Here is a 26,116-nt window from a genome sequence, read left to right on the forward strand (position 1 = left end):
TTGTTTGTGCGAATACAATCTACCGTAGCGTGAATAGTTGCTGTGCCCTGCAGCCATTTATTAGGCGAGCAAGCCAGAGCGCGTGTTTATTGTTCAACTTTGCCCATCATTGCTGGTTAAAAGGTCGCGTCTCGTGCGCGTTATCTCTATGCCAGAGTATCCCACAAAGGCCATCGCGCTGGGCTTTTCGACGCAGACTGTCACCTCGTCGAACCTCGTGCCTTGAATAGCCGTTTTCGCGACCAGTTGAGCCATAGCTTCGACTGTTTTGAAGCTTGAGTTTTCAACGGCCTAATGAGCACAGAATAATAAAGTTCATGTCAGCTAAAACACTTCCCGTGGATATATCCCCAGTACATTGAAGCAATACAAAGGGAAGATTAGATGGACTCACATCAGTAATACGTCGTGTAACCTCCAGCAAAGGCTGCAAAAATTTGACCTGCGGATGTAATTCTGCGTTCACCTTCGGAAACTGAAGGGAAACCACGACTGCCTGTTTGGCTTCCCGCTCATGAGGATTCACCCCGATGATACAATTGCAGCGTAAACCATCAATGCGGCATATACGTTGAACCGCAGCAATCCCCGGTTGTCCATCTCGATTGGCGACTAGACTCGCAGACCGGTTGACGGCTCGATTGACAGCTTGATATGTCAGACCCTTGTTAGCTCCCAGGATAGCTTTAGGAAGATGTATTGAGATATCAATTTCTGCGCCCACCATAGCCAATGCGCGCTCTACGGTACCCTCAGGTATCGTTTCCCATGCCAGCCCAAGAGCAGTATGGCTGATAGTGGAAACTAATTCTTCTACTCCAACGCTCGAGATGCTGCCATCTTCACCCTTTGTGGCATCTCGTAATTTGGCTTCAAGCTTGCGGTATAGATCACCGTAACTGAGGGTAAAGGAAACATCGTCGCTGCTGCCACATTGGTCGATGAGAGGTCGGGGATATGAAAAGCGAAGTGATAGCGTAGCTGGTTGGGGCTTATCGATGCGACCCCACGCATCAGGCCCGAAACTAATTGGGAATGGGAAGACGATGTCACGAAGCAGGACGGTGTCGAATCCCGGTGGCGCCATTTTTATTCAGACGATATAAGCAACGAGCAGGCGTCCAACTCGTTCACTTGGTGCTGGTGACCGAAGCAGTGCTGGATGAGTGGTTGGCAGATATAAAATTTGCCGATGTTTGTTCGTAACCTTATCGATAAGCAGTAACTAGTAGTTAAGCGGGGAACTTCTCCCAAGAACGTTCCAAGCTTCTACAAAGAACAACCCTAGTATTGGTTGGTTGCAGAGCATATCATATGGAGCGGACGCTACAACTGTCATTTATTAGAGTTATCACATTTGCAACCACAAGTCAATTCCGCATATGGAAGGGCATCTTTGGCTTTCAATTGTTTCATCGAAGATCAAACGCTTAACCTTTCCCCATCAATTTTCACTTCCCATAAATGACAAATAATTTTTTTTATTATTCCATTTTCAAAAACAAGAATAACAAGGAAGAAAAATATATATAACATATACATGTCATCTGAGGGGAAAAAACGGTGGTGTCTAATAAATAAAAACAAATTGAACTCATAAGAGGCAATTTAATGAAAAACGGAGAGAACAGATGATTTTTGCCCACATTATGATACGAAATATTTTGTCCTTTGAGAATGGGTTCGTCAGATCAATTTCCTCGCCGAGTTTCCCCGCCCTTCCGGCGCACAAAATACACAGAGCGCACCACACATAGTTCAATCGAATGGATGCTCGCCGTTGTTACACCCTCTCAATTGTCATGGGAGAAAAGCAGTAAGGAATTTTATCAGATAAGAGCCAGCAAAGTACAACAACAATTGGGAAGATCATCAGTAAAAAAAAAATACATTGAACCCTTTTTGCCTTTCATCCATGAAAAATTTCGTAAGTATCATCAGAAGTTCTTGTTGAGGTGGGACATTGTGCAAAAAAAAAAAAAAAAAAAAAAAAAAAAAAGGAGAAGCATATATAAAGACGATGGACACCACAAATCAAAGATAGACACAAATGGGCAAAGAAAGCAACTCGGGAAGGGGGAATGAAGCAGCAAGCAAGAAGAGAAATTTAAACGAGGAAAGCTCGGTATCTACCAGTAAGGCCCCTTTATTGACTTCTGTCCATCTCCAGAATGAGACCAAGAGGTGACGTTGAATTCCAGCCAGAGATCGGATGTTGGAAAGATGTCAAGTCCAGTAGTACTTACAATGACACCACCCCTCCGAGTAGCGTGGAAGAGTCAATCAACTTTTTGGAAACAGCGCAGTGGCGATAATAGCTCAGAAACCACGCTCAGTGGGGAATCAGAGGGAAAGGTGCGTTCTAGGGTAATAAGTATCAGGTTTGCATACGCGGAATAGTTTCATGGTTTCCTTTCGAGCCAAAGAGGAATTGAAGGCTCTCCTCCGCCTACAGCAGCAGAGTACAATAGAGACGCGCACACAGGAAAAATAGATACGAGTAGGGGAAATCAAAAGGTAGGAAAATGAGAGTTCTCTACCAGTATGGGCGGCGATCATAGCCATAATCACCTCTTGGTGGAGGGCTTCGTGGGCGGCCATATGGCCTAGGGGCGTAAGGGTCATCATAGTGACGAGGGGGAGGAGGCCCACGTGGGTCATACGGATCATCATAGGGGCGGCGAGGTGGAGGCGGGTAGTCATCCATTCGAGAGCGTGGAGGCGGCGTCCGGCGTCCGTAGCCATCGCGATCATAGTAGTCACGACGGCCAGGAGAGCGCTCGCGGTAGTGGTTACGCGGGCTGTATCCGCCGCGTGGAGCCCCGCGTCTGTCATAATCATCGTAGGGATGATAACCTCCTCGTCGGCCAGGAGAACGGGAGCGGTACGGGTCACGGGATTGACGGTCCTCCAGTGATTGAATCTGGTAGATAAATGAGAACTAAGCCATCCGGGAGGGGAAAACCAAGGGATTTCCTACGTCCTGTGTGCATAAGACTCTGGAGCCTTTGAATTCACGGCCGTCTAGTTTCTCAACTGCAGTTTTAAGGTCGCTCCCTGTTTCGAATTCAACAAATCTTTTTTTATTCGCACACACGCACCATATCAGTAATCCTGGTCCAAAGATATGGAGATTTTGTTTAAAGGACCTGAAGCTCGAGAATACTCACCCTCTTCCATCGTGGCCAGTTTCCGAGTACACTACATCAAGGCCGGACTGACGTGCGAAGTCTTTGAGATCCTAAACAAGGCGAATGTGTGAGTCCTGTTCCAGACAAATGGTGTGAAATTCCAGGCTCCTTCCAAGACAGAGCTGCGCAAGAATAGACCCGTGAGAAATCCAGCCGGTCAGAAAAAAGAGATATGCTCCAGTTCGGGAGAACTATCTGACGGTAGCAGAGAAACTCCGCTTGCTGTTGGGGTGAGTGACAACTACAACGAAGCATATTGAAAGAAATAAGATGGATCCTCCATTTCAGCAGCTTAAGAGCATTAATAGCCCGGCATAGATGCAAGAGAACATCCAACTTTGCATGCGTTCCATGATGTTGATCAAGTTTTCAAGTTTCATATAAATTACAGTGTTTGCCAAGTTACATGACAAGCCTGCGCATTTATAATAAAGGGAGGGAAGAAGAAGAGAATGGTGCAAGAGAGGGTCCAAGTCAGAAGAACTCCAACGGGGTCCGGGAACAAATGGAGCTGAGCTAACCTGCCAACTGGTTTCTGGAAGTCCAGATATCTGCATTCGATAGATTGTCCGCCGCGGGCGTGGGGCGCTCGAGCGGTCCGACGGTCCAGAGAATGTTTCTTTGTGGCGGGGTCCACGGGCAAATTGGACAGTGAGACGTTCACCCTTGAAGTCCGTACCATCTACAAGCCAGGGTGGTCAAAAAAGGAAGCCCCTGTCAGTAAGTTAAGGAAACTCAAAAGAATCACAAACATACGGAAAGCTATAGAGAACGGCATTGAATTAGTCTTTTGAAGTTATTCAAAGAATTAGAAGGAAGGAAGAGGATGCACGCAATGAACGCCAAATCCCGTTACGTACCTGGTACTACGTCCTTTGCATCCATAGCATCCTCATATTCGATAAAGCCAAAGCCGCTCATGAGCTTTATTTCCGTAATCTTGCCGGAGCCGTGGTGGGAATTGAAATGATCTTCGATCTCCTGCTTGGTGACTGGAAAAACAAAGTCCAGGCCAAAATTGGCGCCTTTGAGTCAGCTTTTCGAGGCTAAACCATCCAGTAAAGAGAAAGCCAGTAGTGTAATCCACGGGAGTGGAATATAACTGAATTTCTTCTCCTTTTGAGGAGTGGACTTTTTGAATATTCTTGGCATATCCTCTACTTTTCACATCGTGTCACATGTGGTAGTCACAGTCCTCCACAAACAAGGATAATCCAGAAATCCCAAGGGAACACGAGGTTGTCCTACTGTTGGGTATCTGAATATATATAGTGTGTCTTTGTGTGTGCCAGCGCCATACAGTGGATTTTGGGTGTGCTTAAGTATCAAGGAGGATGTAGCAGTAGTAAGACCAGCATACCGTTGCGGGGCAGATTCCCGAGATAAAGACGTGTGGACGACACTTCAGTCATGACGGGCAGTTGGTGTGATGGTGTATCTTAAGAACACAGTTATCGCAGATGAGAAGAAAAGAAGGTAAAGAGGAATCCTGTAAAAGGCGTGGTGTGATTTTTTGAATGTTGTTGTGTGTTAAATCCCCTGGATAATTAACAGCGAAGAGAAGACAACAACGAGAGAACGTGGACGACGAAGCCGGGGGGTTTTTTACTGGAGTGGTCCTCTCCAGATTACCAACGCGGTTTTCGGCAGCCTGGTCAGCCTTATGCAAAACGGTTCGAGGTGGGAATTATCCTTTCCAGAAATGAAGACGTCAGTACAGCCAAGCGCTTCAGAAAGATAGACGCTGATTGATGGTTGGAAAAGAACGATGAGTTGGTTGATGTTTGGGAACGAGGCTGCAAAAGGCGGTCAAACGGCAGAATCTGACGCTGGTTGCCTCACTTTTCACCACAAGGCATGTAGATGTATGTACGGTACATGCCTTGCCCGTGTTCGGTGGGGTTTTACGACCTTGCGGGGAGATGCCGAGATTTGAAAAAGGAAAAAAAAATATTTCCGTTGAAAGAGACTGTCTTGTTCTGATTCAGTCTAAACGGATCTTTGTAGAAAATAACAACGCGGTTGACATTTTGTCTCGACCTTCTTTCTCCTGCCGTTGATGAGTTCGGATGCAAGGCTAAATTCATCTCCATAATATAACAGTATGTATGTACAAACTACACAGTAATACATTTTGGGTAATGGTTGGCTAAGGAGACATGAAACGCGGAATGGGAATAATAATTTACACATAACCAACAAGCAAGTCCTCTATCGAGAATGTGATGACCATTGCATACAGTTTTGAATCAGAAATGGACAAGAAAAAGTAACCATATGAACCGGAAAAGAAATGTGGTTTCCTAGGTTAGATAATATTTAGGGCCCTCCCCACCTTGAGGGGTCTGCCAGTTGATGTCCTGAGTCGGGACCTTGATATCGCAGGTTTTGCAATGGATACAGCTGGAAAAACGAGGGTTAATTGTCCGTGACCGCCATCAATAAACTACAGGGCATAGTAGAGACCGGGAGAGCTGTTGTAAGACTTACTTTTGCGCATTTATTTGGAAGCGCACACCCAACTTTTTACTTGGATCCTCAACGTACTCATAGACTCCGGCGGGGCAAAACCTATTCTCGACCCCTTGATATTTGGGATAACATTCCTCCGTGTGCTTGTCCCAGTCCTTAACTTGAAGATGTACCGGTTGGTCTTCCTCGTGGTTTGTGCCTGTGCGGCTAACGCTTGTTAGGATGTCGAAACTGATAACCCCATCAGGTTTGGGATACTCGATCTTCTCGCACTCGGAGGCAGTCCTGGTGGCATCGTGATCTGTAGTATGGTGCTTCAGGGTCCAGGGTGTCTTGCCACGGAAAATATATGCTTCTAGGCCGGAGTACATAATGCCGCCGTAAATACCCAAGGGAGTTCCGAATGAAGGGCGCATGTTCCGTACCTCCTTGAGTTCTTTCCAGATGGAGGATTTTCGGAGTCCGTCTTCATAGTCGTATAGGAATACGCTTCCATTGTTTGGGTTAGAAAGGGCAGAATATGCTGCCTCGGCAGCTAGCATACCAGACCGCATAGCAGTGTGTGTGCCCTTGACTTTAGGAACATTCACAAACCCTGCACTATCTCCAATCAACGCCCCACCCGGGAAAGCGCATTTCGGTATGGACTGGAAACCTCCTTCAACAAGCGCACGAGCTCCGTAGGATATGCATTTTCCGCCCTCCAGAGTCGGCTTGATAAGGGGGTGGTGTTTGAATTTCTGAAATTCCCCATACGGCGATAACCACGGGTTGGGGTAATCGAGGCCAACAACCAACCCGAGAGTAACCATGTTATCACCAAAATGATACAGGAACGATCCTCCATATGCATCTTTCGGCAATGGATAGCCCATTGTATGGAGGATTTCTCCTTTCTTGAACTTTTCCGGCTGAATCTCCCAAACTTCCTTGACGCCCAGTCCATAGGTTTGAGGCTGGCTATCTCGTCTCAGGTCAAATTTCTTTATGACCTGCTTTGTTAAGCTTCCATGGCATCCTTCACCAAGCAGCGTGACTCTGGCATGGAACTCCATTCCTCGTTCGAAGGAATCCTTAGGCTTCCCATTACGCCCAATGCCGAGATCATTGGTAGCAACACCCTTGACAGATCCATCCTTCTCGTATAGCACCTCGCTTGCGGCGAACCCGGGGTATAACTCAACTCCAATCTCTTCTGCGCGTTCTCCCAGCCACTTGCATAACTGGCTTAAACTGATAATATAATTGCCATGGTTATTCATCTGAGGCGGACATGGGATTGGGATAGCATATTTGCTCGTAAGGAAGCGCATGCTATCGGATTTAGCAGGTGTGGCATGTTCGAATCTCGATGGGTTGTCCTCCGATAGCCAATCGGGAAATAGTTCGTTCATCGCACTGGGTTCTAAAACATTGCCTGATAGTATATGATCCCCAATCTCGCCCGATTTTTCCAAAAGTATCACCCGGAAATTTTCACTGCCCGCTTCATTTGCAATTTTCTTCAACTGGATAGCTGCGGCGAGGCCCGCAGGGCCTGTTTTCCACACACAACAATGTGTGGTTAGCTTTCAGCTATTCGAAACACAGGACACCAAAAAAAAAAAGAAGAAAAAAAAAAAAAAAAGGTAGAGTACGGGTAGGGGAATAAAACCGTACCGCCTCCAACAATGCAGACATCAACACTGTCCGATTCCCGTTCAATCTGGGAAGGATCAAAGCTCTCTGACTCGTCCGCAAATCGCCGCTGGACTGTGCTTGAAAAGTTCCGTTTCTGGCTTAAACCGACATTTTGCGCTGGGAATTGCCGTTGATGGACTATTCGCCGCCGGCTTGATGCGACGAGTGCTGTGGGTGTGCGGGTGGAATAAGCACACGCGAGAGTTTTCAGCACACCAGCTCTCCAGCGGGGGGGGATAGGAACAAGTTCCCGCCTCAAGAGAGGTAACCAGGTGGTCTGTGAAGGCATTGTGCGTTGTCTTCAAGCAACAGGAGTTCAACAGACCACCTCTAGGTATAAATTATAAATGGACAAAAATAGTGGAAATTGCGGGTTGATTTCGCCGGGCCGGGGTTTTAACCAAACATTCATGGAATATCGCCGCCAGGCCGTGAACAGCCGAACTGTCTCCATCAGCCAATGGGAAGGCGGCAGATGGAAATCAGGGAACTTCAGTATCCCACTTTCGACGCGCGGGATCCAGCACTTGGCCGCTGTCCGGCTAAGCACAACGTGTCATTTGATGAGAATAATAATATGATACGAGTAGAATAGTCTTGTAATTCCCAATTGGTGCAATGGCAAAGCAGTTGGTTGGAGGCTGCGTTCAAGATCTCTGTCGAGGTACAGAGTACGGAGGAGCACCTTTATAATAAAGTACTAACTTCCAACAATCTACGGCCAATCATCTGGGCGCTTGGTTTAGTGGTATAATATGTCATTCGCATTGACGGGGTCGCCGGTTCGATTCCGGCAGCGTCCATTTCTTTTTCGTTTTTTTAACGAAGCCTTCAAGACGGACATCTGTACTTGACTCGAGCCAGCATCTATTAAAGGTAGGGGTGGGCATGGAAATATTCTACAATACAGTGATTGCTTGATCGATTTCCTGACAATGCTTTCTGCTCAAAGTTCCTTTATGACATCCTGAGACAATATGTTTATCGAGTCAGGACAGCTTGTGATGCGCTCCCAACGGGCAAAGAAAACGCGTCTATCTTTATCTCCACTCATTTGCCCGGAATGATGCTTGGGACTTCAACAACCTATGAATCCTTCCTCGCGTCTCATTCCCTGGGTAAATCGTTGACCAATTATTTTTTAAGAAAAAATGAAAATGAAGGCATGAGCCACAGTACGCAGCTTTCGTTTTAGAGAGCGTAGGCACCCTAGTACAATATGGAAGGAAATACAGCGGGATTAGGTCCTCCCTAATCGAGTCGGAGCAATAGTGTTCGAGCGCAAAAAATTGAAGGACACATAGAACCGAACGTTTTTATGTTTCCCTTTTTGGTAATACAAACTTTCAAGACGCTCAGAAGACAATGTGAAACATTTATGTGTATATGTATATATATACCTTGACGAAGAAGCCGAAACCCAGAGATGGCCAGCTAAAACCTATAGCATGGTAGGTCATTCATTTTCTCTCGCCTCAGAAAGCCCTTTGATGTCCAGGACATCCTGCACACTGTTCAGTACTGCCACTGTATCCACCCGCGGGACTGGTATTTGGGCAGCATACCTCTTCTCGAGCACACCCAACCCGGAGGCGGGACGTCTCGCAATAAACTTCACGACGGCTAAAACAAGCTTGTCGGTTTTGGCTGGATTGCGAAGGGCATGTTCATTATTCCCTGCATGTCTGTGGTGTGGCATCCTGGTGCTGGCGTTGATGTGGCGAGAGATCTTCCGCCGGTAATATGATGGACCGCTGTTGGAGCCCCTGGATCTCCTCCGTTTGGGAAGCTTCATCATTGTAGCCCTATGACCGATATATTTCCCGACGGGCATATTTGAGCGAATGGGTGCACTCGGATGGGTTGCGGCGGGTTTCATTTGTTCTCGAATGCGGTTGCCAGTGTTGGGAGAAGCATGAATAGCCTCAATATCTCTATATATGCAGTGCATAGATATTCCAGATATTTCATTAACTTGAGGCCTGCACCTCTTCCATGATAGTCGTATTGCAAGATTGAGAAGTTCAAGTCGGCGTCAAACGAGGTGTTTTCGACAGCCTACGCAATGGTCCGGTTGGTAACTATGTACGGGAGATCGAACCGCGATCTGGCTCTTTCTGTCAACTTGATCGTCTGAGGTGACTGCTCTTTGGTTGGAGTAGATGAATGTAAGATAAGAGATCGATTCAAAGTGTTGACATCGAGCTTTTGTCCATCTGATGTGCCAGAATTTATCCAATCAATCAGGATATTATGAGATCTTCATCATGCACATCATATATATTGGTTAACAACGAATTAGATATCGTCTTGGCTAAAAAAAAAAGCCTAGCAGAATCTGACTGACAGTTGAGAGGTGGGTAGATAGATAGATAGCCTGCAATATGGTCCGTTGTATGCCTTGACCCAAAATGAAGAAAATACACCAACCATTGGTTTTGGCCACAATGTTCCCAGAAGCCTTGATGATATGTGCATACTCCCGCACGGAATCATAGAATACCTAAGTCCGATGATGAGTGATGAAACATGGAGGTTGCTGTCCGCCGAACGCCGGTCGGCCGCCCTTGTATTACATCATCTCTCATCAATTCCCCCTTTTTCCTAGCACAGAAAGCATTTTACACCAGACGAAAATAAATACAATTTTTGCCTAAAGTCCAATCCCAAAATGTCAGTCCATAATGTCAACAGGAAGGCGAAGGCAGCCATTGGTTTCAGAACCATCTCTCCTTGCCTTGCTTAAAAACTTTCATTAAAAACTTGTGGTGAGGACGGTCTCTCGTCTGGGTTCTCACCACTCTCACCAGTAACTTCACAATAAATGAGATCAGATAAGATTATTCACCCGCGATGATTTCCTACCATGGAGAAAATTTATATCATATGGTCATAGCCGCATTCACGGGAACTAGGGCGCTTGGATATTGGTAAACAATCAGCGGGCCGCCGATTGCTGGAGATAACCAATATGTACAAGGCACTTGGGGCCATGTCGGTACATGACACTCCAATCGCTGACATGAATATCCCACGTTTAAAATGATCTGAACGCACGTACCGACACATCATGTCAACTATGTTATATGAGCCAAAACGTCCCCTAGGCGGAGTATGCGTGAAATTGGTAAAAGGCAGGTATGGTATGTCTACCTACCTTTATCATTTTTCCCCTCCGTACTCTGAAAAAGGTACCTAGGGTGCATCAAGAAGTTGGATTGAACTTCCGAAATTTTTGGTTCAACCGCACGTTGGATATTGTTTTTCGGCTGCTACCTCTCTTACAAAAAAAAAAAAAAAAGACAAGAAAAGGAAAGAAAGAAACGAGCGTCAAGCTTGGTCTCCAGCATGAAATTATTTCCAAGTTCTTTACGAAGCTGGAATCTAGAGAGAAGGTTTCCCCCCTTTGGACCTCAACTTCTCTGCAAAAAAAAAAAAAAAAAAAAAAGTAAAGCTGAGCAAAAAGAAAGCATCGGAACAGGAATCCTGATGCAGTCACGGAGTTGACAAATTCGCGCAACGGCTGGAGCTCCGAAACTTGCATTGCTAGAGGTTACTATTATTATTAAATCAGAAGAGAAAAGAAAATATAGAAATAAAAAAGGTCTCTTTCCAAGGTTAATTTGGCCCCAACCGGAGGAAAATATAGTAAATAGATACTTTGAAAGTCACAATAAAATCGCGCAATACGCAATTGGAAGTAATGGTGTTCCCATCATCAGAGAAACCAAAACTTGCTCACCGAAAAGTATACTTATAGAAAAGATCTTGTCCCCAGCAAATGGCCAAGTATTTATTTCCACTCATTATTTCTTTGCAGCGGGTGTTGATTTGGCGATTAATCCTGTTGCTGAGCGGTGGTTGGTCCCCTGAAGATAAAGGGGTATTGGGGGTGGGTTGTCCGTCTGGGTGGTTGCAGGAGCGGTCGACACGTACAGTTACCTACCTGTACGTGCCCATTTGAATGTCACTCAGGAGAAAGTTGGGTGGATGGGTTGTGTGACCGTCATTGCCTCCCTTGTATTATTGTATACCAACCTAACCCGTAGAATAATAGAAATCTTGGGGCGACAACTGATCCGAAGTTAGGGCGCACAGTTAGCTAATTTTTGTTAAGTCATGATCTAAATGTATTCCCATGTAATTCGTTTGTGGTATTTCATGCCACTGCTCACCCAGCCTTGGGGCCCGTTTCGCGAGTGGGTGCGTGTGGAGGCTGTTTCTTTCCGGGAAGATTGCCAACCAGAAGAATTAACACATGGTTCCCAATCCCCTTGTAGCGTTGACAAGAGCCTCGCGGTTGTGATGGGTGTTGGTTTGTTAGGCTTCTTATTAGGCACCAGCCAACCTGAAGATGGCTCCCTTGTCCGATAATATTAATACCACGATATCATGGGAAAAATGGTTCCAACATTGTTGGAGAGTTGAGGGAAGGATGAATAACAGCCAACAGCGATCTCGTTTACGTAGAAAAATTCACGTGAAAAGAACTGCCCGAGCTGAGTCTGAATTTTTATCCTTGGGAAGGATCGATGAGTTTTTACGAAAGACGGGCTCTCATTGGTGCGTGTACGCGTGCACAGAGGCCAACCTGACGCGACCAAAAGTTGAATCAAGAAGACCCAAACAGGAGCCGCCCCTTTGTTCCAGATGTGCGGCAATAAAGCAGCAACGGCCGGATATCCTCTCTGGCGCTCCTGGGCGGCAGTTTAGAGGAAATGGGCCGAGAAACACCGTGCCTGATTTGGGTATTGAGAGGAAGTATTTTGATGTTACAAAGAGTAAACGGTTTCAAAACAGGGAATCATTACAGCACGTGTTCAGCTGCTGCATGGTTGAGAAGAGATTGTGGCTCAATACAGCGTAATACGTTGAACGGGGTCCAGGACGTAATGCTGTCCTTAGCAAGTATGGACGGTGTGGGTCTGACTCATACAGGCCGGACCAATCCAGAAAGCGGAATAGCACCTCATCAGAAAAAACCCTGCAGTCAGGTTGAAAATATGATGTAGGTGATCAAGCCGCTGATTGGTGCGACTGACGCTCGTTGATCGGACGATCCAGTAACTTTGACTGCAAAAGTGGATAGTGTGTCTTGGCAGGTCAAGAGGGGTGACCCAATGAGGTAAGCAAACGACGCTGCTTGAAGCAGCACGAGCGCAGCGACCAGTGCTGCTGGGCTATTGCAGGCGGAGGCCATGACAGTCCTGGCCGCGGCGCCACAGTAAGGGGTGGCGAGGGGCGTGTGTACAAGCGAAACGCCGTGCGGCCAAGGACCAGCGTGACCACAGTGACGGGGAAACGGGCGCAGTATAAAAGCAGGCGTCCTCCCACTTTTCTGGTTCTCGTCTGGAGTCTTGCTCTGTTCTTGGCATCGTCCGGAACGTCAACATCACCTCCCTTTTGGTCCGCCTCTCTCTGTCCCTCCTTACCCCCGCTTCTCCGCCCCCCTCTATAGATTCCGCCGTACTCTTCCTCCCTTCTCCTTTTCCCCTTTCCCTTACCTCGTATTCCAGAGAGTGACGGAGGGCTATTCATTCTCAGCTCGCACCAAAACCATTAACAGCGCGACGGGGAGTAGTTGCCAGGACTTAACGAGAAAATTATCCCGTCACACCTTACATATATATATAAAAGCGGAAGACCCAAAAATAAAATTGAAAAAAAAGAAAGAAAAAAAAGAAACAAGGAAAGAAGAAACAAGGAAAGAAAGAAGAAAGGGGGAACGAACGGAACTTATCTTAGGTGTTCTACTTTTTATTTTCGTTTCATTCGCGTGGTATTTGCGAAAATCCTCAACACGCGCTCCTTAACAAATTTAGATCAAAAAAAATCATTCGCCATCGCGGTACCTTTTGTCTCTGATAGCTCCTGCATTCGCTTGTCAAGGGTCACCACCCTGCGACTGTCGTCTTAGCACACCCAGTGATATATTTAATTATTTCATTGTTTTTGTCTTTCCTTTTAGTTCTTTAATCTTTCTGTCTCTGCTTGCGACTCTGCGACTTTGCGACTTTTATACTGTCGTCGCCGCCTTGGATCCTATCGAAAACCGCTTGCTTTGTCAAGGCTTTCTGGCACTGTCTCGACATTGATACAGCTCTCGCTGTCCTCCGTGCGCATCCAGACAAGCTATCTGTCTGGTTTTCGCCGCTCGAATTCGGACGGTTATATCTTACCTTGCCTCCTCGTTCTTCCTGCGCAATTCTCATCCGTCACGTCATCACTTGACACATCGTGAAAGCGGAAGAGGAGCCCAGTGGTAATATCCGGCTTCGTCGCAGCGCATCGCTCACAGCATACATCCACAGTTGTCGTCTGGTTGTATTATTGTCGGGGGAGACATTGAGTTGTTTATCTCCCGCAGATCCAAACGGTATGTGTATTTTTCTTCTTTGGGCTTCTACAGAGCCGCATTTCCCTTTCTGGCTCCCACTTCACTTTCAACTTCCATTTTGACTACAACAGCCACACCTTTATTTTGCTTCCCCGCAACCACATATAAATACCACCCTCTACACCTTGCCTTCTTTTTACTTCCAAGAGCTTGCTGTTCTTCTCAACCCACATGTAAATCTACTTTGTTCACCTACTCCGGTCCTTTCATGAAGCTCAAGATAAACTGGGCATCCGGTCGTTACAAGCCTGCTTTACGTTGTGGATTCTGCTACTGCTACATTTCGGGAAAAGACAGTGCTCTAACGCTACAATCCATAGACAGTTCTAGATCGTTCTGCAACCAGACCCATCCTTGCACACACTCAATTCTCGAATCATATCCCACACAATATGGATTCTCTTACCACTCATCCCTCGACTGCAGAGCAGGCGAAGGCGTTTACTTCTCCAGCTTCGCTATCGTTCCCAGGCGGCGCTGGTGACTTGACTCCACCATCATCAGAGAAGGAACCAGGGCCGGTACACGGGTTGCAACAAGCGAATGGTCAACTACAGGCGGGAAATGCCACTACCGGCAACGGGGTGACACCCGCAACCCCTGCTGCAACTCCAGGAGCCGGTGCCGGTCCTGGAGTTAGCGGTATTGTACCTACTTTACAGTGAGTATAGCTCCTGATGTCCTTCTGGTTTACCAGAATGCTGAACAGACATGGCCTTTTTAAGAAACATTGTTGCTACAGTCAACCTTGACTGCCGTCTGGATCTGAAGACCATTGCGCTTCACGCTAGAAATGCGGAATACAACCCAAAGGTACTGATATAACGCACCTTTTTTTGCTTCCTCCTTGCTTCCCTTTGGCTTGCGAGAGGTGTAATTTATTTAGCCATGACAAAGTATGGCTAAAACAATTCATGTTATATAGCGTTTCGCTGCTGTCATCATGCGCATTCGCGAACCGAAGACCACCGCCCTTATTTTTGCCTCGGGTAAGATGGTCGTTACCGGTGCGAAATCTGAAGATGATTCCAAGCTCGCTTCGAGAAAATATGCTCGTATCATCCAGAAGCTGGGGTTCAATGCGAAGTTTACGGACTTCAAAATCCAGAACATTGTTGGGTCTTGCGATATTAAGTTCCCCATCCGATTGGAGGGACTTGCCAGTCGCCATCACAATTTCAGCTCCTACGAACCTGAACTCTTCCCTGGCCTCATCTATCGTATGATGAAACCGAAAATTGTCCTACTGATCTTCGTCAGCGGCAAGATTGTTTTGACGGGAGCCAAAGTACGAGAGGAGATCTATCAAGCCTTCGAAATGATCTACCCTGTCCTTGCTGGTAAGTGTTTGGACACTTCTATCCTTGAATACTACTCACTCCCTATACTAACTTGCTCCTTACGAAGACTTCCGCAAAGGTTAATTCGTTGCTACTTCCTCCTTACATCAAGTCCACGCACCACATTATCTGAAAACATCCGTTACCACCTTGTATTAACAGTTTTTCTTGTCGACCATACTTCTCTGGTTGGATGGAGCATGCATCACGTAGTTCCCACCTTGCGTGGTGGACATCCTAATCCCTGGTTTGAGCTTTGCTCAACTAAACCACAAAAAAATTTCCCACACCCACCGCGCCACCATTGACGGAGGAGGAACTGCTTGTCTTCTTTCTGTGTTTTCCAGTCATGCATTTACATGGAGTTATAGCGAATTGCTTCTATTTTTTTTTTTTTTTTTGCCTTCTCCTTTGACGGCTCCAAAGTGTCTTTTATCAATGTTCCTGTTTCTGTTACTACGTACACATTAGAAAAAGTCGCGGTTTTTCCCCCGCAGACCTGATGGGTGGGGCGCTCGGGCGCAATATATTCGAGATTAATGGGATGGGTTCTTCTGTTCTCTTTTTTCTTCTTTTCAACGTGTGTTTCCCATTTTTTAATCATGCTTTCTCCTTCTCTCCCTTCCTCACATACCATATGACGAGGCTTCTAAATGGTACGGTTTTCTGCGTTATCCCTCTTGTTTTGTCGCCATCGACATGTGGGAGACGGTGACTCATTTTACAAACTCTAGATTCGCCTGTTTTCTATTTTGTTCCTTTTTTTAAAAATAAATTGAAATCCCCTTCTATTTAAAAGGTCTGTCTTCGGCCATGAACATACCTACCTTTTGCCTTTTTTTCCGTTATTTCCTGCCCTAAAAAAACGTCGCCTCTTTATCACGTTTCCTCACTGCTGCATCTTCGATTTTCGCCTCTTCGATTGAATAACATTTGTACTTGCATTCTGGTGCCAGAGGAGGAGAGATATAGGGTGCGCCGATTGGAGGTTGATGGCAATAAAAAGATTGCTTAGCAAAAAATAAATTTAACTGGAGAATATGAATAAATCAACTAATATGGTGGATGATTTGAAAATTTTACGTCTCCTTTTGTTAACTATTTGAATCGTTAGATTTAGTGACATGTCTAAGATCTATCTAATTGTTAAACTTTTGAGGGCTTTCTGGTAGATAGGCTATGTATCCCTACGCATATATATCCATCCATCCCATCCATGTCTATCCACACGCGCCTTGTGTCAAGACTGATTTTATTTTGTTCTTGTTTTCCTGGCCCTTTCACTACGCTGGCTGTTCCTATCCCAAACATCCCATCCAAGGTGCAACATCCACTCAAGTTAATAAATAACATATATTTATATCTACCAATCAAATGGAGACCCACCTACTACCACCTACATTCTACAGTATAACATCCTCATGCTCTATAATCACCCTTCAACCACAGTCTGCTTGATTCATGCACTTCATTTCAGGCGCCAAAGAGAGGAGAAGTCAAGGCAATAACAGCAACCAACGAACGCATAACAAAAGTCGATAAGGCATAGATATAAAGCCCAAATAAAACCAAAACAAGTATACAAAAACATCAGGAAAACCTACCTACATACCACCTACAATTTGCTCACCCTCTTCTTCCCCTTAGCCAACTCGTCCATCAGAATCAACCCCTTTGGACCGGACCTGCTCCCGTCCTCCGTCCACACAACGGTAGCAGTCTCAGGATCATCATCACCTTCCGCACCGCCAATGGCGCCAGGCCAACGCCACAGTTCCCGTAAGTCATGATCCAAGCGACCCTGGACAGCATCGACGATTTTCTCACCAAGTACTGGAAGGAACTTGAAACCATGGCCGCTGCAGCCGGTTGCGACGAAGAGGCCGGCGTAATGCGGGTGGTGGTCGATTATGAAATCGCCTTTGGGTCTGATGGGTGGCAAAAAAAGGCAAGGGATGGGGTTAGGATTAAGATGTGTGTAAAAGTTTATTATCATTATATTTATGGAGATGGTGTGTTGGATGGATTGGGGGGACAAGGGGCCTGGTTACTTACGTATCCGAATACCAGCACACACGCGTCTTTTCAAATGGCCGATCCGCAAACGCCGGCAGCATTTCCCTCAGCGCAGCTCTGCATGCGGCCTGTCCCTCCTCTGGGAGTGGGACGTCTGCCTCAGGAAGACTGACCTCGATCGTCGTCTCTGTTTGGCTAGGGCCGGGAACTGACACGCGCTTGGGGTTCCGGTAGCCGTATGCATGTCTCGCTATTTTCAGCATGTTGTTGCGCGGCGGGATGATGAACATGCCCGTCGAAAAGTTTATGACAGTAGGCATGTCTGCGAGCTTCGCTTGCTCTTCATCGGAAATACGTATATAGGCAAGTGCTTGGCCTGTCGCTTCAACTTTGCCGCGGAGGTCGACTAGACGGCCCGTCCACGCCCCCGTAGCTAATATGACTAGATCAGCTGTGATGGTGGTGCCATCAGCCAATTCAACACCGGTGACTTTTGCCCGTACGAAGGGAGCAACAGCTGCTCTTTTAGCTCCTCTCTGGCCATCACCTGGATTTGGTGTTGATAGTATCCGTTTGACTCTTCCGGTATGAAACTCCACCTTGCCCATCTCGTCAATTTTCTTTTTAGCGAACCTCACCGACGCCTCTGCGTCGGCCCATCCAGATCCCCAATTCACATATCCCCCCGAGACGTGAAGGCCAGCTCCGTAGCCTGGTGCTACCCGTTCAACATCCTTTCTCGTAGGCAGCTTCTCAACAACATCGGGATTTATAGATTTGACATTTTCGTAGCTCTCCCGCACATATTCCCTGCCGAACTGATCACCGGATGACACCAGAACGAGGCCATTCTGCGTATATCGACCTTCCTGACCCCAGTCTGTTGTGCGCCATTTTTCAAGAGCCGACTCTGCCAAAGTAGTGTAGGCCTCAATGGCATAGTCCGCACGCACAATGCGGGAGCTATCTACGGAGGAGCCCTGGGGGTTTGGGATCGTCGGTGAAGAGTCGATGAGTGTGATTTTCCCGGAGTGGCGGGCGGAGAGGGCGAGGGCGGTGGACACTGTAACCGGTCAGATCAGGCTTTCCAGATTCCCCCAACTTGCTATGGATCCCAAACAAAACCATGCCTATTCATTGGGTTTAAGGAGGGAGTACAGAGAAGAGAGCTGTTCTACAAACAGGGATATCCAGCTGACAATGCCAATTCGGGTTCCCAATGGGAATATGTTTTTTCACTCACATCCAAACACCCCGCCCCCAACAACGATGATAGAATCCGGCAGCGGGATTTCAGATCCGGTAATCATGTCTTGTGCTGAATTTGTTATTGCCATATTCAGGTCCTGTAGCCTTCTATCCCCTGCTCTTCGTCGTCGTCGTCTTCTTCACTTCCTTTTCACACAATTAACCGTGGTCAGTCGATGCTCGGCTACAGCGATGTGGGAAAGGCCCAGAAGGATGGGGTGCTCGGCGGCCAAGTGGAGATTGGGCGTTTGCCATCGTTTGGTGCCGCGTACAATCGGCCCCGGGAATTTTGTCTATACGGGCTTGCAACAGGGCGTCGCCGGTTAACCCAGACGCTTTTAGGAAACATATCCATGGCAGGCAGCCGTGGTGGCATAGTCGTGAAGAGTGCATACTTACAACTGCTCGCCATACCAGGTTTATGAATTGTCCCTGCAAGGAACCTGACAAGGTAAAAGTACTGTTGTAACCTTAGGGTCAATCGGTTACAGGACAACTTGGACCAATCACATTGCATTTTGTTGCCGAGATATTGGGACCGCCGCAACATCAAATTCTCTGACATCCTATATACTATCTGTGGACAGCAGAGAACATCTCCAGTTGGCGGCATGATATCTGTAAGATACTCAGGTTTCTTTTGGGATTTATATCTTTGTCTTTACTTCCTCCTTTCGCCTATATTTTGAATTGGCTTCCATTGGATGCCCAGCTTATGATCCTTAAATCTATCTGTCTTGAAAAAATATTTTTCATATATTTAATATACCAAGGCTAAAGAGCTTCAAATTAACCAACCCGGATCTCACGTATATATTTGTTGTATACTCTCTTCTTCCTTTTTATTTGCTATTTTTATTTTTATTATTATTATTTTATCTCTATTTATTCTAGGGGTCATTCAGCCGCCATTGCGGACATCGTGTTGCTTCCGAGCCTAGTTGCATGCGCGGATTCTCCAAGCCGCTTCTGTTTTATATACCTAAACATTTTCATGTTTTTAAAATTTCACCAGCGTCCAGATTTCTGAAATAAAAACAATGGCCTCGCCTCCAAATACAAAGCGCCCGCCGAAACCCGGGAATGGGCCAAGGACCAAAGGAATGTCAAAGCAACTGCCCATGGCACCATCGCAAAGGTCAGTAGCAGATTGCGTTTGCAAAAGCTTTGCATCATAATAACTTCCTATATCTGGGCACTCTATTAGGCCTGTGTGCTGGATGGCTGTTTATATCATTCTCCTAGCTTCAGCACCTATGGATCTCCTCAAATGTGGCCCCTGATGTATCTACGAGCTACCCCTATCATCTAACCCAAATTATTCATCATATAGGTATGATGCTGATGAGAATTATAACAGAGTGCGGCAAAATAGGCCTTCCTACCAGCCCGCTCCAGCGCAGGCCGCACCACCGCGTGCCAGATCAATAAACCCAAAGGGCTTGACTGTATGCGCAGTTGCCGCATTCTTCTTTTCGACGTATGGAACCTATCTCTACGTAACCTACGACAGAACAGTGAAACAGTCCAAAACACTTTCCGTGCCCGACGACGTGTCGGATCGGTACCACCAAACCGCTCCCACCTACGATGCAGAGGTAGAAATGGCAGAGCGGATCATGCGCGTCGGCAAGAAGAGAGAGGAGCTGGTTAGGAGAGCGCGTGGCAACGTGCTGGAGGTTGCCTGTGGCACGGGGCGAAATATGCAATACTATTCCCTGGGGGAGAAACGCGGAACGGACAAGAAGGGCAAAGCTGAGATTCAGGGATGCAGGTCTGTCACATTCGTAGACCAAAGCCCCCAAATGGTGGAGATCGCCAGAGAGAAGTTTGAAAAGATGTATCCGCGCTTCAAATTGGCTGCGTTTTGGGCACAGGATGCTATGACCCCTATTCCGGCCCCACCACATACAGCTGCACTACAGCTTTCACGGCATAGCAGCGTCGATAGCAGTAACAACGATGTCAAAGATAGTAAGGCCATAAGCTTACAGACCCCCGAAATATGCGCTCAACAACAATCTGGCAAGTTCGACACCGTCATCCAGACAATGGGTCTCTGCTCCCTCCCCGACCCTGTGTCCTACCTTACTCATCTTGGGACACTAGTCGAGCCTGAGCGCGGGGAGATTCTCTTGCTAGAGCACGGCCGCTCACACTACCGTTGGCTCAACAAACTCCTTGATGATCTCGCAGCTGCCCATGCTGATCGACATGGGTGCTGGTGGAATCGCGATATAGGGGAGATTGTGCGACAGAGCGGGTTGGAGATCGTAGAGTCGAAGCGGTGGCATTTGGGAACGACGTGGAAGTTCGTTTTGCGGCCCAAGAAGAAGGCCAGCGAAGGCAAGGAGGAGAGAGAAAATGAGGATGGAGGTGACAAATCTGTAACGGGATGGTTTGGTTGGGGAACGAGGAAGTTATGATGCGCTGTTGAACCTTCAGGTCTTGAGGGTGTTCTGTTGCGTTTATGTGATATGCTTGCTAGCCATTGGACTTACCAACTGAATATGTAGAATTCAGCTCTTCCTTTCGCCTTGGAATTGTTTTTTTTTTCTTAAACCCTACACCTGGCATATATAGATATGTATTTTACGTACCTGCTGAGATGCTTCCTACTTAGATATTCTACTAAAGAATGTACGGCTGTATACGTAGCGTACGGGGAAGGGTACGGAGTTACCCATGTATTGAAATATAGCTTCCACGAACTTCCAAAGGACCACCAAGAAGGAAAAAAGAAAAAGAAAAAGAAAAAAGAAGGAAAGGAAAGGAAAAGAAAAAACGAAAAGAGCCAACTGCGGGTTCCATACCACTCTGGTTCGGGCTAGTGCGTTTTCTGTTCCCCCGAACATTGGTTTAGGGGCTGGGCGATTTCAGGGGCAACATCGCTCCCTCCGTGGCGCTGGGAATCGTATTGTCTCTAACAAGTGGCGGCTAGAAAGTCATCCATGAATCAGCCGGCTGCATCGCCGTTAGTGCCGCTGACACCAAAAATTCAGCTGGCCAACCTTTGTTTGGTCTGTCAACACACGAACTACTCCGTAGAGTTGGTTTGAACGCCTCTCATCCGCCCCACTGTTTTCCTCATTATTGTGCATGCTATCGAATGAATCAACAGGTTCAAGAGGAAGGTGGTGGGCGAGAAATGTAAGATTCAACACAGCAGGATTTGGATGTGATCTGTCTAAAATGTTTTAACTATGTCATCAACTGCGAACTTTGAAGAAGATGGAAGTTACTGAGATCAGCAAATTATGAAGGTCAGATAAATACTGGGCGGCGCGCGCGATCATCGTTGTCTCAAACTTGTTTTAATAATACTCTGTACAGATGAAAAAGCTGTCTTCACGCTGGCCGATATTTTACGTTGCGGGGATTGTCCTTGAGTAGGCTACAAGTATGTGCAGTACCTACCTTTAATGACGAAAACTGAAGAGATTAGCCGTGCTTAAAACCTGTTATCAAATCAACAAGCAAGCGCTCTATTCTATCTCTTGTCAATTCTCCTCGTGGCACTCCGTACGGTACTGTCGAACCCTGATACCCCACGGATCGGGCTGCGAAGCCGGGATGGGGTACAACACTAAAATACATCTACTACGCTACGTTGGTTGGTGCTTGGGCTACATATGATATGATCGTTCCAGGGCAAAGGGGTATGTATCAAGCAGCCAAAATCTTCAGGAAGACCCAAGTACACAGTTTGTACTGTACATACTATGTATCTTGAGAATATACAAAAATGGGCTTTTGGAGGCCAACGAAGAGTATGTAAGTTGTCAGCAGAGGAAGGAAGGGTAGAAGTGACGATTGCCCAAAAAGGAAATCAGCCTCATCTTCCAAGGCTCGTTTACTCTTTACGACTTCATCCCAACAACAACTCCAATGTTCTCTACGCGGCACATTGTCCACTTGGGTTATGTATTTAGAACGAAGCCATAGCTATTACGTTGTCACACCAATGCCGCCGCCCTCTTTAATTGCTGCTAACACAACTTCCCCCTGTCGCAGCCTGGGCTGGGCATAGGTGTTACATCCACCTCCATCTCTGGAGACATTGGATGGCCGCTGCGATGGGGAGAAAGGGGCCCATATGGCAAGACGAGCATTTTCATTCTGCCGCTCTTTCGCGACTCGACAATCTTGGGATACTGCATGTCATCACTGCATGTGCTTCTTTAGACCCACAGGCATCCATCGATGTTGGTGTATTTCTTCTAAAAATATGCCTAACTATGCCTTTTTATGCCGGACTCCTTGGAGTGCATCGCCGATTTTGTTCTCCGATCTTTTGCGCGATAGAACGATGCGGCTATATTTTCATGTTTGGAAGAGCTCAGGGCGTGTTTTAGAGTTTGATAGGTACTTTCTACGGCACACTGGGATCCAGCTGGCCGAGGTCGTGAGTCGTTGCATACAAATTCCATCACGGCCGTAGCAAAAAGAAAAATAAGTTTTCCCCCTACCCTGGGTCCCAGGTTTGCTGACTGTCGTAACCCTTCTTTTAGAATTCCTTTGGTCTTCTAGTTTCCACTTTTTCTTCCCACGAGATCCGGTTGCTGCTCTAGAAGTCGTGGTTTTGCATGGTAAGTTTCAAAACGTCTTATTTTTATTTGTTCATTCTTCCCAGCTTCCGAAGCGACTAGTGGCGCTAGCAGTTTCCACTCCTCTCCAACAACCAACCACTTCGGCTTCATGCTGCGATAGATAGTCCTGCCTTTTTTTGCCCTCCCCTCCTCGGGGCCCCCAAAAAAAGCAAAAGAGAATACAAAAACAAAAAAGAAAAACAATTTTTCTTTTTGTAGTACTACTAGCCATCTACTGCAGGACGGTGAGTGGGGCCTTCTGGGCAGTACCTGGAGCTTTTGGCAACATGCATAACTCGCACCGCCGACTTGCCCCAAGCTTCCCAAGGTTAGCTTTTCCCAGTAACCAGCGTCGGGGTTGGTTTATCGCGACAATGGACGACCACTGCCATCAGCAAGCAAGTCGCCAGCGCCCCTGTCCGCCGCGTTATTGACGGGAAATTCTTCCCTGGAGAGGAGTTCTGTTCATCAGCGCCTCTTTTCGGCGCTTCCGCTACTCGCGCTGATATTTACTGCAAACATCATTTCTCGTCATAGATTTTCGCTTGCCTCAGCTCGCTTCCTTCAATCCGGGCCCAAGGACTTGTAAAATTTTGTCGTCGTTCATGCAAGCAAAACAGAAGGCCGAAAAGAGCGAAATCTTCGTTTTTATTTTTCCTCCCTCCGCTTCAAAAATTACGGGGCCTGATGTTCTATATTCCACGCTTGTACGGATTATGGCCGAATCAAATACGTTGAATACTATATTTTAACTTGCTTGGAATTTCGGGTACTCTCCCGGCTTTATGCAAAGAAAAATTTCGCCGCTTGGTTAGAGTTCCACGGGCGGTGTGACACTTTTACCCGGTTCAAACTTTGGCCTCCTTGGATTATGCAAACTGGGTACAAAGTTCCTAGGCAGGCTGCCTCGACTGGGATCTTCTATTTGTCCTCATCCTTTTTGCAGCTTGGACTGCTCCCTAGCGTTGTATTAGCCTTGCTAGCTGATCCCCTAACCTGCTTCGACTGTGTCGCATTCCCAGCTACACACGACCGATCCACAACACCCCATCTACCCAATCGAAAGCCTGTATTTGCTATCAATAATCCCGCCTTCTCCTAGCTGAAACCCACAACAAACCAAAGAGAACTAACTCCTGTATTAATTTTTTTTTTTCCTTTGTCCGAGTGTCCCCAGTTACCTGGTGTTTCTGCGCTCAACGCCGACTGCCCATCTTTTTCTCCCCAAGCTCGAAACAAATACATCGACCTTTCATCACCATCATCCTCTTTTCGACAGCTTCATGATCTATTCTGTTTTGTCTTTACATTTACAACAATGGTTTATAACACACGCCGAAAGTCGCTCTCCCTGCCGTCGTTAGGTATTCATTTACCGTCTGCGTCGCGTTCCCACCGCTCGCCAACTACTCCAAAGAATCCCGCGGCATCAGATACGCAACAACCGCCATCAAAAAAAGTCAAGCGGACACACGACTCAACATCTCGGTCGCCTTTGTCAGTTCCATCTGAATCTCAATCAAATCTACTGAAAGACAAAGTCGATGGCTCCGGTCAAAAGAGCCAGCGAGGCGCTGGTACCTATGAACACACGCCGCCACCATCCCCAGGGGATACAGGCATTGTTACCAAAATCGACACAGATGGCATCAACGATGATATTGTAGTTGCTGTTATTGAACAACTGGAAAGGACTGGAAATAGACCCCATCTTATTAAGGAGCTTGCTACTGTCCTTTCAAACACAAATGAAACAGTTGCGAAGTAAGTACTTTGTCTCTGACCGGAGTTCGCTCTGTGCTGGTGTGCAAGAAGGGTATCGCTAACTCTTTCGTTTTATTTCGTATCATAGCTCAGCGAATGCGGCAGCTCTATTGTCGTCGCGGTTAAGTCTGTATTTAAAACGTCCCTGGACGGCGCTTTCGCCTTGCCCGATCGCAAAGGAGTTAATTCCAGTGCATCCGCGCAAAGTCTTCTTTTATCTAACGACATCGCCACACCAAACACTTCCAGAGGCTTCTGATGGTATACTAACTCCGGCAACGGAATCGAAACGGATAACCCCGAGCGTGTCGGACCCAAGTATCGATCCTGACGATGCAGACGAAGATTTGGCGCGTGAGCGCGCTCGCTTAAGCCCAAGCCCAGAGGTTGATTTATCTGCGCCGGAGTTTGATGATGAAGATGGTGTTGAACTAGATGGACATTCAGCTCCTGGAGGACCTCACACTTCATCCCGGAATTATGGTGTGAGGGGTAACCTATCCAATCTTCATCGTGTGTCATACAACCATCGATCGATTTCTCCACCATTGGAAGGCGATGAGAAGGAGTTTACTCAGACAGCTAGCTCTGTCCGCGAACGAACTTCCTCCGAAGAGGTGGCGGCGAGAAAACGACAAGACCTTGAGAAGGCCGATAAGCCACAGGACCATGCATCCGACGGACAGAAGGCCTTAAAGAGTAGTGGCGATGTAGAAATGGAGGGGTCTTCAATGTCGCATCATGCATCCAATAATCAAGAGAGCGATTATGTTGACTACTTTACATCGCATATCCTCCAGAATCCCGACCAGGACCAGCACCTGGATGAGGCGGCAGTGACTACTCTGTTTGGTGCATCTCCGGCACCGTCCGCTTCCTCAGAGCTATCTATTTTATCGTCGGCTACTAGCGCCACATCACACGCTGATGCTCATGCCCACGTACCTCTGGACAATGAAGCTGTAGCAACTGAAGACATTTCTGTTGTGTCGCTCAAAGGAGAAAACGACGTCACAGCTACTATTGGGCGTGGGATTTCCTCTCCCACCAGAATATTCGGAGCTACGACTGGGTTAGTCAAGGGCCTCAAAAGATCCATCGCTATAGTTGAAGGCGAAGACGCAAACTCTGCCCTGGTGGCAGATGGAAGCGGAATGGATGGCGATACAATCGATATGGTTGATAATGCAGTTGCCGTTACCGTTCTAGACAAATCGACGTCAGCATTCGACGACACCCTGGAACTAATTAAACCGGCCATGTGTCTGGATACTGAAATGGGACTGGGGATGGGAATGGATCTAGAGTCGTGGACCGACTTACCCAGCCCAGAAACCGTCGAAGTTGACGAACTCGATGCAATATTTGCGAACGTATAATTTTGAATCATTCGTTTCTCTACATAGCGCGATATCCCCG

At 46.9% G+C, this 26,116-nt stretch overlaps 9 protein-coding genes and 1 non-coding gene across 13 annotated transcripts; 5 read left to right on the plus strand and 5 right to left on the minus strand.

Moving 5' to 3' along the window:
• Nucleotides 1–93: 93 nt before the first annotated feature.
• Nucleotides 94–1,087, minus strand: BDCG_00693 (serine/threonine-protein kinase psk1; the record flags this gene model as incomplete). Its single annotated transcript, XM_045416204.1, has 2 exons — nucleotides 94–291; nucleotides 395–1,087. The coding sequence occupies 2 exons, from the start codon at nucleotides 1,085–1,087 to the stop codon at nucleotides 94–96; spliced, it is 891 nt and encodes a 296-aa protein (XP_045271987.1).
• Nucleotides 1,088–1,998: 911 nt separating this feature from the next.
• BDCG_00694 (pre-RNA splicing factor Srp2) lies at nucleotides 1,999–5,006 on the minus strand (the record flags this gene model as incomplete). Of its 3 annotated transcripts, XM_045416206.1 has the most annotated exons (8): nucleotides 1,999–2,362; nucleotides 2,541–2,923; nucleotides 2,981–3,077; nucleotides 3,171–3,241; nucleotides 3,713–3,873; nucleotides 3,948–3,953; nucleotides 4,052–4,183; nucleotides 4,552–5,006. In XM_045416206.1, coding segments are annotated over 8 exons (903 nt in total). In that variant the 3' UTR covers nucleotides 1,999–2,361. The 3 variants fall into 3 exon arrangements, with proteins under 3 accessions (XP_045279261.1, XP_045279262.1, XP_045279260.1); XM_045416205.1 differs by having other exon boundaries at nucleotides 1,999–2,923; nucleotides 4,552–4,984; XM_045416207.1 differs by lacking the exon at nucleotides 3,948–3,953 and having other exon boundaries at nucleotides 2,340–2,362; nucleotides 4,552–4,603.
• Nucleotides 5,007–5,087: 81 nt separating this feature from the next.
• Nucleotides 5,088–8,073, minus strand: BDCG_00695 (electron-transferring-flavoprotein dehydrogenase). The gene is made up of 3 exons (XM_045416208.1): nucleotides 7,323–8,073; nucleotides 5,682–7,200; nucleotides 5,088–5,594 (listed from the first exon to the last, which is right to left on the minus strand). Exons 1-3 carry the CDS (start codon nucleotides 7,630–7,632, stop codon nucleotides 5,495–5,497), a joined length of 1,929 nt encoding a protein of 642 aa, XP_045271988.1. The 5' UTR covers nucleotides 7,633–8,073; the 3' UTR covers nucleotides 5,088–5,494.
• Nucleotide 8,074: 1 nt separating this feature from the next.
• BDCG_16184 lies at nucleotides 8,075–8,146 on the plus strand. The gene has a single exon. It is a non-coding gene; the product is annotated as a tRNA-Ala (tRNA).
• Nucleotides 8,079–10,667, minus strand: BDCG_00696 (uncharacterized protein). Its single transcript, XM_045416209.1, has one exon. It carries the CDS (start codon nucleotides 9,292–9,294, stop codon nucleotides 8,800–8,802), a length of 495 nt encoding a protein of 164 aa, XP_045271989.1. The 5' UTR covers nucleotides 9,295–10,667; the 3' UTR covers nucleotides 8,079–8,799.
• A 472-nt stretch (nucleotides 10,668–11,139) lies between these two features.
• BDCG_00698 lies at nucleotides 11,140–16,891 on the plus strand. Of its 2 annotated transcripts, none has more exons than XM_045416210.1 (6): nucleotides 11,140–13,719; nucleotides 14,061–14,401; nucleotides 14,466–14,553; nucleotides 14,666–15,080; nucleotides 15,148–16,657; nucleotides 16,728–16,891. In XM_045416210.1, the coding sequence occupies exons 2-5, from the start codon at nucleotides 14,133–14,135 to the stop codon at nucleotides 15,162–15,164; spliced, it is 789 nt and encodes a 262-aa protein (XP_045271990.1). In that variant the 5' UTR covers nucleotides 11,140–13,719; nucleotides 14,061–14,132; the 3' UTR covers nucleotides 15,165–16,657; nucleotides 16,728–16,891. The 2 variants fall into 2 exon arrangements, with proteins under 2 accessions (XP_045271990.1, XP_045279263.1); XM_045416211.1 differs by having other exon boundaries at nucleotides 12,663–13,719; nucleotides 14,065–14,401; nucleotides 16,728–16,874.
• On the minus strand, nucleotides 16,112–18,801 carry BDCG_00699 (fructosyl amino acid oxidasesarcosine oxidase). The gene is made up of 3 exons (XM_045416212.1): nucleotides 18,340–18,801; nucleotides 17,136–18,159; nucleotides 16,112–17,008 (listed from the first exon to the last, which is right to left on the minus strand). Exons 1-3 carry the CDS (start codon nucleotides 18,431–18,433, stop codon nucleotides 16,696–16,698), a joined length of 1,431 nt encoding a protein of 476 aa, XP_045271991.1. The 5' UTR covers nucleotides 18,434–18,801; the 3' UTR covers nucleotides 16,112–16,695.
• On the plus strand, nucleotides 18,567–21,125 carry BDCG_00700 (ubiquinone/menaquinone biosynthesis methyltransferase). The gene is made up of 2 exons (XM_045416213.1): nucleotides 18,567–19,482; nucleotides 19,705–21,125. The coding sequence occupies exons 1-2, from the start codon at nucleotides 19,385–19,387 to the stop codon at nucleotides 20,768–20,770; spliced, it is 1,164 nt and encodes a 387-aa protein (XP_045271992.1). The 5' UTR covers nucleotides 18,567–19,384; the 3' UTR covers nucleotides 20,771–21,125.
• A 941-nt stretch (nucleotides 21,126–22,066) lies between these two features.
• Nucleotides 22,067–23,470, plus strand: BDCG_00701 (uncharacterized protein; the record flags this gene model as incomplete). The annotated part of the gene is made up of 5 exons (XM_045416214.1): nucleotides 22,067–22,118; nucleotides 22,359–22,555; nucleotides 22,710–22,749; nucleotides 22,856–22,933; nucleotides 23,277–23,470. The coding sequence occupies 5 exons, from the start codon at nucleotides 22,067–22,069 to the stop codon at nucleotides 23,468–23,470; spliced, it is 561 nt and encodes a 186-aa protein (XP_045271993.1).
• Nucleotides 23,471–24,251: 781 nt separating this feature from the next.
• BDCG_00702 (uncharacterized protein) lies at nucleotides 24,252–26,076 on the plus strand (the record flags this gene model as incomplete). Its single annotated transcript, XM_045416215.1, has 2 exons — nucleotides 24,252–24,697; nucleotides 24,786–26,076. 2 exons carry the CDS (start codon nucleotides 24,252–24,254, stop codon nucleotides 26,074–26,076), a joined length of 1,737 nt encoding a protein of 578 aa, XP_045271994.1.
• Nucleotides 26,077–26,116: the final 40 nt, after the last annotated feature.

This window comes from Blastomyces dermatitidis (assembly GCF_000003525.1).
Source record: "Blastomyces dermatitidis ER-3 genomic scaffold supercont1.1, whole genome shotgun sequence".
NCBI classification, from domain to species: Eukaryota; Fungi; Ascomycota; class Eurotiomycetes; order Onygenales; family Ajellomycetaceae; genus Blastomyces; species Blastomyces dermatitidis.

Excerpts from the sequence above, each read along its gene's own strand:
- BDCG_00695 (XM_045416208.1), bottom strand. The coding sequence starts at position 7,632 with ATGCCTTCACAGACCACCTGGTTACCTCTCTTGAGGCGGGAACTTGTT. Across the intron at positions 7,201-7,322 it reads TGTCTGCATTGTTGGAGGCG|GCCCTGCGGGCCTCGCCGCA; the intron begins GTACGGTTTTAT and ends TGTGGAAAACAG. Across the intron at positions 5,595-5,681 it reads TTCCAAATAAATGCGCAAAA|CTGTATCCATTGCAAAACCT; the intron begins GTAAGTCTTACA and ends TCGTTTTTCCAG.
- BDCG_00696 (XM_045416209.1), bottom strand. The coding sequence starts at position 9,294 with ATGCACTGCATATATAGAGATATTGAGGCTATTCATGCTTCTCCCAAC.
- BDCG_00698 (XM_045416210.1), top strand. The coding sequence starts at position 14,133 with ATGGATTCTCTTACCACTCATCCCTCGACTGCAGAGCAGGCGAAGGCG. Across the intron at positions 14,402-14,465 it reads GGTATTGTACCTACTTTACA|AAACATTGTTGCTACAGTCA; the intron begins GTGAGTATAGCT and ends GGCCTTTTTAAG. Across the intron at positions 14,554-14,665 it reads ATGCGGAATACAACCCAAAG|CGTTTCGCTGCTGTCATCAT; the intron begins GTACTGATATAA and ends CATGTTATATAG.
- BDCG_00699 (XM_045416212.1), bottom strand. The coding sequence starts at position 18,433 with ATGGCAATAACAAATTCAGCACAAGACATGATTACCGGATCTGAAATC. Across the intron at positions 18,160-18,339 it reads TGGGGGCGGGGTGTTTGGAT|TGTCCACCGCCCTCGCCCTC; the intron begins GTGAGTGAAAAA and ends GACCGGTTACAG. Across the intron at positions 17,009-17,135 it reads GTGTGCTGGTATTCGGATAC|ACCCAAAGGCGATTTCATAA; the intron begins GTAAGTAACCAG and ends GCCACCCATCAG.
- BDCG_00700 (XM_045416213.1), top strand. The coding sequence starts at position 19,385 with ATGGCCTCGCCTCCAAATACAAAGCGCCCGCCGAAACCCGGGAATGGG. Across the intron at positions 19,483-19,704 it reads CCCATGGCACCATCGCAAAG|AGTGCGGCAAAATAGGCCTT; the intron begins GTCAGTAGCAGA and ends GAATTATAACAG.